This window comes from Nerophis ophidion, linkage group LG22, assembly GCF_033978795.1.
Source record: "Nerophis ophidion isolate RoL-2023_Sa linkage group LG22, RoL_Noph_v1.0, whole genome shotgun sequence".
Taxonomy (NCBI): Eukaryota; Metazoa; Chordata; class Actinopteri; order Syngnathiformes; family Syngnathidae; genus Nerophis; species Nerophis ophidion.
Genome location: NC_084632.1, coordinates 20,275,668 through 20,287,386, shown reverse-complemented (window position 1 = coordinate 20,287,386; position 11,719 = coordinate 20,275,668). Strand labels below are relative to the sequence as shown.

Genomic DNA, 11,719 nt, shown 5'->3' with positions numbered 1-11,719 from the left:
CAAAAATAAAACTTACTTATTTACTCACAGTGTCAGCGGTCTGGCAACTGGAACAGAAGATGAGTCAGGGTAAAAGAACATTGGATTCTTTTTTACTTTCAATTGTTTTAATTACATTTTCTATCCACTTTTCAGGTATGTTCTATTTCTAATGTAGTTCAAGTGTACACACACAACATGGAGTAACACTGTACAATTTCTGTATTCACGTGTTTATTATTTCTTCATATTTATTCTAGTTTTATTCCTACTTTTTATACACATACATACATTTTATTCTTATTGTGTGTTTCATGCTCTTGTTGTACGACATGTTCAAAGTGAGAGACAATTCAAAATAATGATGTCCCTGTCAATGCATATGGATTGTTTACATCCATCCAGCCATTTTCTACCGCTTGTCCCTTTCGGGGTCGCGGGGTGTGCTGGAGCCTATCTCAGATGCATTCAGGCGGAAGGCAATGTACACCCTGGACAAGTCGCCCCCTCATCGCAGGGCCAACACAGATAGACAACATTCACACTCACATTCACACACTAGGGCCAATTTAGTGTTGGCAATCAACCTATCCCCAGGTGCATGTCTTTGGAGGTGGAAGGAAGCCGGAGGGAACCCACGCACAATGAAAACAAAAATAAAATTAAAGTTATGATTTTAAAATAATTCCCATTAATAAAGTAATAGTGGTTAAAGTCTCCGCCCTGAGATCGGTAGGTTGTGAGTTAAAACCCCGGTCGAGTCATACCAAAGACTATAAAAATGGGACCCATTACCTTCCTGCTTGGCACTCTGCATCAAGGGTTGAAATTGGGGGTTAAATCACCACAAAATGATTCTCAGGCACGGCCACCACTGCTGCCCACTGCTCCCTTCACCTCCCAGGGGGTGATCAAAGTTGATGGGTCAAATGCAGATAATCTCGCCACACCTAGTGTGTGTGTGACAATCATTGGTACTTTAACTTTTTAACTTTAATATTTGCATGAATGGGCTTCATGGTGGAAGAGGGGTTAGTGCGTCTGCCTCACAACACGAAGGTCCTGCGTAGTCCTAGGTTCAATCTCGGGCTCGGGATCTTTCTGTGTGGAGTTTGCATGTTCTCCCCGTGAATGCGTGGGTTTCCTCCGGGTACTCCGGCTTCCTCCCACTTCCAAAGACATACTACACTTGGGAATAAGTTGATTGGCAACACTAAATTGGCCCTAGTGTGTGAATGTGAGTGTGAATGTTGTCTGTCTATCTGTGTTTGCCCTGCGATGAGGTGGCGACTTGTCCAGGGTGTACACCGCCTTCTGCCCGATTGTAGCTGAGATAGGCTCCAGTGCCCCTCACGACATCAAAGGGAATAAGCGGTAGAAAATGGATGGATGGATGGATGGATTTGCATGAATTTAAATTATTCAGTTCCACATGGGCAGCACGGTGGAGGAGAGGGGTTAGTGCATGTGCCTCACAACACGAAGGTCCTGAGTAGTCCTGGGTTCAATCCCGGGCTCGGGATGTTTCTGTGTGGAGTTTGCATGTTCTCCCCGTGACTGCGTGGGTTCCTTCCTGGTACTCCGGCTCCATCCCACCTCCAAAGATATGCACCTGGGGATAGGTTGATTAGTGTGTGAATGTGTGTTTGTTTCCTGTCTATCTGTGTTGGCCCTGCGATGAGGTGGCGACTTGTCTGGGGTGTACTCCTCCTTCCGCCCGAATGCAGCTGAAATAGGCTCCAGCGACCCCCCGCCACCCAGAACGGGACAAGCGGTAGAAAATTGATGGATGGATAAATTATTCAGTTCCACGTGTTATATCTGTGTTGGACTTGCGATGAGGTGGCGACTTGTCCAGGCTCCAGGGTGTACCCTGCCTTCCGCCCCGAATGCAGCTGAGATAGGCTCCAGCACCCCCCGCAACCCCAAAAGGGACAAGCGGCAGAAAACGCATGGATGGATGGATGTTATAACCAGAGGTGGGTAGTAATGCGCTACATTTACTCCGTTACATCTACTTGAGTAACTTTTGGGATAAACTGTACTTCTAAGAGTAGTTTTAATGCAACATACTTTTACTTTTACTTGAGTATATTTATAGAGAAGAAACACTACTTTTACTCCGCTCCATTTCGATCTGTTAATGCACGCTTTGTTTGTTTTGGTTTGTCAGACAGACCTTCAAAGTAGGATCCATCACATGCCTGCGTTTCACCAATCAAATGCAGTCACTAGTGACGTTTGACTCCGTTTCACCAATCAAACAGAGCCAGGCGGTCACATGATTAACTGCACTTTTTTTTATAAACTTTTATTTATAAATTTCAACATTTACAAACAGTTGAAAATAATAATCAAAGTAAGTACAAAAACAGTAAAAAAAACAGTATAAAAACCGTATACAACAGGGCCAGGGGGTTGTAAATTCAAAGTAACTAAAATAGATTGCAAAAATATATATATATATAAAATAAACAAAATGCAAAGCCATAGGCTCACTCAATCTCAGTAAATAACTTAAATTTGGAACACAGCATCATTGTTTTAATGTAGAGTGTTTTAACGTAGAGTTCGAAATCTTTTTTAAAGGCACAAAAAACAGGTCGGATATTGAGAAACTTACATTTATGAATATAAAACTTAGCCAATAGTGATATGAGGTTGCAAAGGTAAAATTCATTTTCAAATTTTTTTTCAGTACAGTGTGAAACCAAATATGTATTATTTGATATATATTATTGTTATAGTTCAGTGGTTCTTAACCTAGTTGGAGGTACCAAACTCCACCAGATTCATATGCGCATTCACCAAACCCTTTAGTAAAAAATAAAATGTTTTTTCCAAATTCAAGACAAAGTTATGTTTTTTTTTTTACTGGTGCACAAAATGAAGTGTGCATGAACACCACCTTGTTCAAAGAACAAAACCAACACGAACTCACAACAAATTACACACCAGCAAATCAAATGGAATATTAGAGGGAACATTGTTTGGAGCTATCCATAATACGCCGATAGGGAGAAGTTTTAATTTACACGATGAGTCCGGTGTGTCTTGACCTCTGCGGCAGAGGCTCTGTCGAACCCCAGAGGCCAACTCACCGAACCCCTAGGGTTCGATCGAACCCAGGTTAAGAACCTCTGTTTTAGTTGCTGAAGAGATATTCCTTGCTCTGAATTTGCTCATTGCTATTTTTATGTTTTTGTGCATTACTTGTTGCCGTCATCATTAAACGAACATGTCACTCATCAATTACTCAGTACTTGAGTAGTTTTTTCACAGCATATTTTTTACTTTTACTCAAGTAAATATTTGGATGACTACTCCTTACTTTTACCTGAGTAAAAAAATTCTGAAGTAACAGTACTCTTACTTGAGTACAATTTCTGGCTACTCTACCCTACCCACCTCTGGTTATAACTGCTTCGAGTGATTCATTTCTTGTTTTAAAAAAATGTTCAAATAATTATAACAACCCTGTCTTTTGATATTGGCTTTGTTTTACTTTTGTTTTACTGGTATCATTGATTTAAATAATTTAAAAAAAGTTACGAAAAAATTATTAAAGATGAATAAAAAAGTGGGGGTTTATTTTGAAATAAATCCGGTGAAAGGAAGTGACGCAATTTTGTCTAAGCTCTTTCCGCCCTCTTTTCGTCGAGGCTCAGCTAGTGGCCGGGTGGGTACACGTTTTACCAAACACTTACTTGCCCGTACAAGTCAATTTTGGGGTAAAATCCGCCTATTTTCACTTGTAGCAGTGTCTTGCCAGTATTGGCAGCTATACGAAACACATTCTTCGTCTTAAAACGCATTTCGCTAGAACACTTTTCGCAGGAGTCGCCAGCATGTGGCGCGGCCCTGCTATCAGTTAGCATAGCTATAAGCCGTGTCACTACGTCAGCTTTAACTAACTTTGGTACAAACCTTCAGTGGCGCCACGTTGCCTTCGTCATAATAAACACTTTGAGCTCTGTCATAGAATGTTGTAAAAGAAACGTTTTCCAACGTCACACCCGAGGGTACCTAACCGAGCACAGTTAGAAGCTGCCATAGACAAGTTCGTTGAGAAGTCGCTACCCTGCCAATCTAAACGCTCCTCTCCCGTGACTCCCAGCAGCCAACATGCAGATCTTCGTGAAGACTCTGACCGGCAAGACCATCACCCTTGAGGTCGAGCCCAGTGACACCATCGAAAATGTCAAGGCAAAGATCCAAGACAAAGAAGGTGAGCATAGCCTACTTCTCGGCAGTATTTAAAATAAGTCGTTTTAGACGTTCCACTGTAAGGGAATTATAGAGAAATTCCTAGCTGTGCAATGTGTCTGTACTCTACTAATTATATTTAGGAAGTAGTGTAACAATATTAATATTTTGGTACCGGTATTAAAATTAGTCGGTACTCTTCTAATAGTTCTCACAGTCGATTGTCCCATCCCATGATGCTTTGCGCGCTGCCATTTTTAGGGGCAAGCTTTCATTGTTTACTCGCTTCGCTTGTTTCCACTGCACAAAACCGGTATCATTAATCTTACAAAACCAACGCAAATGGCCAGTAAACCACCAAAGAAGCATTACAGAGATGGTTTGGATAAACAAACGAGACGAAGATACGACAGCAAGACAGAATGCATCGGTATCGATCCGTACGAAGTTTGTAAAACTAAAATGACTTCTGACCCCAGATGCTTTCCTGCTATAACATAAATAGACATTCTAATTTATCTGGTTTGTTCCAAGAGTGCTTATACTATAGAAGATTTAAAGGCTTTCAAGTCACTCGAGGCTTACAACCAGTTCGTGAATGGTTGGGTGAAAGATGTGTACAGCATGACGACAAAAAATTCAAGTTTGGAATTTAGTTTCTTGAAAATGTATTCACATGATAGTTAATGGTTTGACTTCCAGAAATTTTCATTTATAAGTATTAAACAGGGACTTACTAAAACAAAGACTAAACACAATTTTGTTAAAAAGTAAACAAATGGTGAAGACTATATTGAGTGTTGACTGAATAGCTTTAACGTATGAATTGTCCTGCTACTACATTCAGTTAAATGGCACAACAAATCCACACATTTGTCAAAGCACAAGCAATTGTTGCAATTTTTTCTATCTGTATCGTGTACTGACTACTGGTGTAAGTATTTAAAAGGTCCTCAAATGGATTTGAATCAGAATAGTAGACATAACCTGCGTTTTCGGGGCCTGTACAAAAATAATACCGTAGAATTAATTTGAATATGAGAAATAAAATTGCCTAAAATGTTTGCTTACCTGTAACAAAATGATCTGAACATATCTTCGATGACTGGGAGGGCTCGTCTTTCCTATTTATGCTGGCTAACCATGCCCTTCGCAGATCTTCGCTTATTTTCTGGGTTAGTTCACCTTCGTGCCGACGAATTTTAGGAATGCTAGAGAATCCACGTTTGACTGAACTTTGGCGGCGATTAGTGCATCCATTAACCCAACACGAAACTACCATATTGTGTGCTTTTGGCTACCTGCGTGACGATTGTTTGCCTTTCAAAATGTTGTACGACCCTTCGTGACCCGTATGAATGACGTCACATGAAAAGCTTAGGGCTAGGCGATATGGCCTTTTTTTAAATATATCGATATTTTAGGCCATATCGCGATACACGATATATACCTCGGTATTTTGCCTTAGCTTTGAATTAACACTTGATGCATATAATCACAGCAGTAAGATGGATTTATATGTCTACATTAAAACATTCTTGTTCTTACTGCATTAATATATGCTCATTTTAGATTTTAATGCAGAGAACTAGGTCAATTGACCGAAACTGTATTTATTAAAGTTATTAGTGTTGTAAGCATTTCACCAATCTCGCGCACTTTGCAAATTATACGTCATTTCCATTGTGCGCAAGCAATTTGCATATCGCAAGACGAGATTTAAGACGAGATTTTGTGGATGGTTTAGTAAGTAACCCTACATTATTATATTTTATAAATAGTAAACCAAGTTGTGGTAGTAACGTGGATGTACACTGTATAGTGGTTGGGTTAGGGTTAGGGTTGGACTGATTTGAGGGCAATACTCAGTTATATTGTCCCAACTACAAATTAATAGATTTACATAAGTATTTAATAAATTATTTTGACACCAAAAACATGTATTTGCGCCCATTGATTTGCAAAATGTGCACCACACATTATTCAAATATATAACTGGAAGCAATTTGCAAAAAGATTGCGTATTATACAAATTTGCAAAATGCAGGTGCGCATTTTGCAAATTGCTCACATTTGTAATGTGCCTACAACATTAGCAGGTGACTTTTCAAATGATGCTACATATTAGCAGTAATGCAACTTTTGGTAGCAATGCTTGTGGCCCACACTTGACAAATTAAAGTTGTCTTTTCGACATCTTCCCGCTTGAATCCGAACCACCGCCAGACGACGGACCCCCAGCTCTTTTTTTTTGCAATTAATTTTTCTTTCATTTGCAGTTTTCTTCTCTCGTATACCACTCGCACGGCCACGTTAGCATCACAGCTAACGTTACCCAGTCTGCTACCTCTCTGCTCTGTGAGGGCGTATGTGTATGTGACGTATGACGTGACAGTATTTGACGTGTGTAAGTTTGTGCGTTTGCTATCTGTGAGAAGGAGACACAAGAAGGAGTGGGACGAGTCTGTAATGTAATGCCCGCAGCTAAAAGCAACTGCGTGAGAATGTATACTTGAATATCACGATACAGTCATTTTCTATATCGCACAGACAAACCCGTGATATATCGCCCAACCATAATTGTAACAATACCAATATTTTTGTACCGGTATTAAAATTATTTCGGCACTTTTTTAAGTAAAGGGGACCACAAAAAATTGCATTATTTTGCTTTATTTTAACAAAATATTAGGGTACGTTAAACACATTTATTATTGAAGTTAAGTCCTTAAATAAAATAGTGAACATAGTAGACCAGTGTTTTTCAATAATATTTGAGCCAAGGCACATTTTTTGCGTTGAATAAAGTCCGGAAGCACACCATTCAGTTGACAGTAAAAAGTCATCGTTGGATATGACTTTAAAACCATAACCACCATGCATCAATACAGCTCTTGTCTCAAAGTAAGTGAACTGTCACAACCTGTCACATCACGTTGCGACGTATTATGAGTTTTTTACTGTTTTCTTGAGTGTAGTGTTAACCTGTATTGCGCTTCTATTTTGGTGGCTTTTTCTCTTTTGTGGGTATTTTCCTGTAGCAGTTTCATGTCTTCCTTTGTGAGATATTTCCCGCATCTACTTGGTTTTAGCACTCAGGAATGTTTCAGTTGTTATTATCCTTCTTTGTGGGGACATTGTTGATTGTCATGTTCGCCGTCTTTGCTCCACAGTAAGTCTTTGCTGTCATCCAGCATTTTGTTTTTGTTTACTTTGTTGCCATTTGAATTTGTTTTGTTCTGCATAGCTTTCCCTAAGCTTCAATGCGTTGTCTTATGGGCACTCACCTCTTGTTTATTTTTGGTTAAGCATCAGACACAATTTTACCTGCACACTGCCTCCCGCTGTTTCCGACATCTACAAGGCAAATAGCACCGACTGCCACCTACTGATATTGAAGAGTATTACACAGTTACTCTGCCGAGCTCTAGACAACAAAGTCACTCAACAACAACACATAATTTGCAGACTATAATTACTGGTTTGAAAATTACTAATTACTGGTTTGAAAAAAATATTTGTAACCCAAATAGGTGAAATTAGATAATCTCCCACGGCACACCAGACTGTATCTCACGGCACACTAGTGTGCTGCGGCACAGTGGTTGAAAAACACTGTACTAGACAACTTGTCTTTTGGTTGTAAGTAAACAGAGTCCTAATTACGTATGCAGTAACACTGTATCATTCATCTTTCTATTATTTTGTCAACATTACTAAGGACAAGTGGTAGAAAATTAATTATTAACTTGTTTATTTACTGTTAATGTGTGCTCTATCTATTCTCAACATGTTCTGTATACACTTGTGTTAAAATGTAATAACCACTTATTCTTCTGTTTGATACTTTGCATTAGTTTTGGATGATACCACAAATTTGGGTATCAGTCCGATACCAAGTAGTTACAGGACCATACATTGGTCATATTCAAAGTCCTCATGTCCAAGGACATATTTCCTGATAAACATAATATACATTTATAAAAAACAAAAGATGTTGTATTGCCCCAAAATATTGACGTAATCATAGTACTATCGACTAGATAGTGCTATACTTGATGATATTACAGTAGATGTTAGGTGTAGATCCACCTATGGCGTTTGTTTACATTTTGATGCCGGTGAGCTACGGTGTGTAGTGAAGCATGTGTAGCTATTCCTAGAAATTCACTTTATTTGTTGTGATGGAGACAAGGATTAGTGATTTAGAAGTAGCTAAATCACTGCCAACGGCGGATGGACGTTAGCCGCTAGCTTTCTAGCCATGTCTGAAAGCACCTCTTCCTGAGGACATTTCAGTGTTATAATTTCACCTTTATCTTTAGTTTGTAAACCAAAATGCGTCCTTTCCCCCTATTCTGTCCACACACTGCATCTGCTTGTAAGTAGTCTGTGATTGTGCCGACGAACATGCTTGTCTGTTCGTAAACCAGTAATGTCACGACATGACTTCGACGCGGGTGCTGGAGAGACTATCGTACAGAAAAGGATATTCATATGTGTGGTTACTTATACGATTTAGGGACAATGTTATTTTGTACAACAATACGGCCTGATACGATTCATTCAGTGGGTTAAAATCAATTCAATAACATTATATGCAATACAACCCGTGTGACTGAAATAAATGCTACATACTAGACAATGCAGGTGAAGTTTCTTATGTTTTGTAAGGTAATTATGTATAACTGAATTAATAAACAAGCATGTAAACGACAGTGGCCAATGCATTCACATCTTATCTAAGCGGAATAAATTGCAGCCAACACTTTAGGTTGAATAACAAGAGGAAACACTTCCTGCTCACATTTTAAACCTTCAAGCAATTTTTTAATAAAACTACAGTAACCAACCAACATTTTAACGGTAGATTTACCTGATAAAAGTTTCCTATACACTACCTGTTCTCCGCCCAACATGGTTTGGCCCCTCGCTTATAGTTCATAGCCTCCTTCATCCATCTTTGTTTTTTTCTCATCAAATGACTTCTTGTGTTCTTGAAGTCGATGCGTCGCGCTAACCTGCACCGCTTTCAACTCTCCGTGTTGGCCCTGTCTTTTGTGTTGTGGCTTTTAAAATTGTGCTGTATTTCAAAGCTACAAATTGTAATTCCTGGCAGAGGAGAGGGAAAGACACGGGGAAAACAAATCGATATACTTGAATTTTAGGAATATAAATCATTCTATCTATGAATTGTTTCACCTCTAGCTGATGCCAATACCAATCGCATGTATTAATTGAACATTTTTCTATTACGGTGAGTATTTTTGATGGTTCAACAATATCAACACAATATTTAAATTAGTTATTTAATCTTATATCACGTACAATTCAGCATAAGGAGGCCGATAGTACACACAAACTGAACAAAAGTAACCCTCAAAGTCCTTATTCCTTAAGTTTGTTCCAACTTGTCATGTACTGACCGTAACAATGCTGTCGTTATATTATCCTCTTTCTAGACTCTTGTTAATTTATTTGTAGATTTCATATTAATACATTTCTACTTTCTGCTTTTACACGTTTCCATCAACACTTCTAAAACTTTACTATGCGCTTATCTATATTGTGTTTCATGCTAGGTTAGCATCGCTATTAGCATGCCTACTCCTTGGTGCGCAACATGTTTAGCCTCATTCTCCAGTAATAATACTTCCAAAAAAAATAGGAAATGCAGGTTATTTGCGGTAATAGACGCTGTTATTTTTAGTGGGGAAATGTTATATTAGACATTGTAACTAACTAAAAGGATTTCAACCATACTAACTCATGCCAAGAAAAATACACAAATATTAGGTCAGACTTTGTAACCAAGATTATTTTAAATACAAAGTGAGCTGCAAAAATCTAGGGAAATAAATATATTTTTTCAGAAGTTTTAACGCAGAGGTGTCCAAAGTGCGGCCCGCGGGTAATTTTTTAACTGCCCTAAGCACATTCTAAAAATACGATGAAAAAAATAGAAAAAGTGGTATAAAAGAGTAAACAGGTGAAATGTGACAAGAAAATGTTGCAATGTTTACTCCAATAACACAAAGCTTCCATGCAGGTTGTTGTTTTCTTTAAAAATATTAATACTTAATCAAAATCAATGTCACATTAAATATTGCACTTTGAGATATTTTTGGGAGAAAATGTTGCATATTTTGTGTTTGCCATATAAAAAGATGGGCCTTATAAGAACAAACAACAATAAAAGTTATAATTGACAGATGGATCTGAAGTTGATCTCAAGACGATTGTGTTTAAAGTAAACAGTGCAAAAAGTTTTTATTTTTAATGAGTAGGACCCTTTTGGATCCCCAATAATTTTAGTGTGATTTTTTTTGTCATTGCTAAAAAATAATGGTGTTATGTGTTGAAATTTTTTAAGGGCTCCAATTATTCTATAATCACAAATATTCCACTGTAAAATTGTATTGGGGGAAACTATTGCACATTTTGTATTTTTTTTCCATAACAAAACAGGGTTTTCTTTGACAAAAAGGTCCTACAACTTAAATCTTTAAAAACATTATATTGACAGATAGACCTAATGTTGATCTACAGATTTAAACCTTGAATAACAATAATACAAAACAATGACACATTTTAAATATTTTTTTGACCAAAATCCTTTGGGGTCCCTGGGATCAAGCCTGAGTGGAGGTCTAAATGTATATTTTTACACATATATTGTGTTGGTTTTTCAAATAACATCAAAATGGCCCCCGCTTGCTTTGATTTTTCAGTGTGCGGCCCTCAGTGAAAAAAGTTTGGACACCCCTGTCTTAACGCATGAGGGCAGAAGTTGTACTTATAGTTCATTACAGCTGTAAAGTCCCATACATAAAACAATGTGTGATTGGCCAAGCAACACGTTTGTTTTGTTGCTGCAGTTCATAATTTTGTGTAATCTTGATTGTGTGTAGGAATCCCCCCTGATCAGCAGCGTTTGATTTTTGCTGGCAAACAGTTGGAGGATGGCCGTACTCTGTCAGACTACAACATCCAGAAAGGTAACCAAGATACAATGTTTGATCGCAACTCATAATGTGGTTGTTAAAAAATTTTGGGTCAAATGTGGTGTGAATTTGTGACTGAGGTGTATTTAACACTGTCCTCTAGAGTCCACTCTTCATCTGGTGCTGCGTCTGCGTGGAGGCATCATTGAACCTTCCCTCAGACAGCTGGCTCAGAAATACAACTGTGACAAGATGATCTGCCGCAAGTAAGACCATGAAATTACTTTTAAAAGTATTTTTAAGCAGACCCCCACCGACTTGAGATATGGAAAATATAGCTTTTTTTTTTTTCTTCTGAATATCTTTTTGTTCTCTTGTTTTTCTCAGGTGCTACGCTCGTCTGCACCCACGTGCCGTCAACTGCCGCAAGAAGAAGTGTGGCCACACCAACAACCTTCGCCCCAAGAAGAAGCTGAAGTAGACGTGTTTATTTTGTCAGCTTTTCACGCCACAGTGTTGATAAATAAATTTAAGAAAACTTAAACTTGCACTTGTCCGGTAGGTGTTTATTGGTTGCTCTTCAAAGTTAT

At 38.3% G+C, this 11,719-nt stretch overlaps 1 protein-coding gene across 2 annotated transcripts; it reads left to right on the top strand.

Annotated features, from left to right (window-relative positions):
* Positions 1 to 3,590: 3,590 nt before the first annotated feature.
* Positions 3,591 to 11,673, top strand: uba52 (ubiquitin A-52 residue ribosomal protein fusion product 1). Of its 2 annotated transcripts, none has more exons than XM_061883470.1 (5): positions 3,591 to 3,658; positions 4,100 to 4,207; positions 11,097 to 11,183; positions 11,293 to 11,395; positions 11,517 to 11,673. In XM_061883470.1, the coding sequence occupies exons 2-5, from the start codon at positions 4,105 to 4,107 to the stop codon at positions 11,608 to 11,610; spliced, it is 387 nt and encodes a 128-aa protein (XP_061739454.1). In that variant the 5' UTR covers positions 3,591 to 3,658; positions 4,100 to 4,104; the 3' UTR covers positions 11,611 to 11,673. The 2 variants fall into 2 exon arrangements, with proteins under 2 accessions (XP_061739454.1, XP_061739455.1); XM_061883471.1 differs by having other exon boundaries at positions 3,602 to 3,658; positions 4,097 to 4,207.
* Positions 11,674 to 11,719: the final 46 nt, after the last annotated feature.

What these genes read in the sequence shown, in the direction of transcription:
- uba52 (XM_061883470.1), top strand. Translation starts at nt 4,105, where the DNA reads ATGCAGATCTTCGTGAAGACTCTGACCGGCAAGACCATCACCCTTGAG. An exon ending in AGACTACAACATCCAGAAAG is followed by an intron (nt 11,184 to 11,292) that starts GTAACCAAGATA and finishes ACTGTCCTCTAG; the next exon opens with AGTCCACTCTTCATCTGGTG. An exon ending in GACAAGATGATCTGCCGCAA is followed by an intron (nt 11,396 to 11,516) that starts GTAAGACCATGA and finishes TGTTTTTCTCAG; the next exon opens with GTGCTACGCTCGTCTGCACC.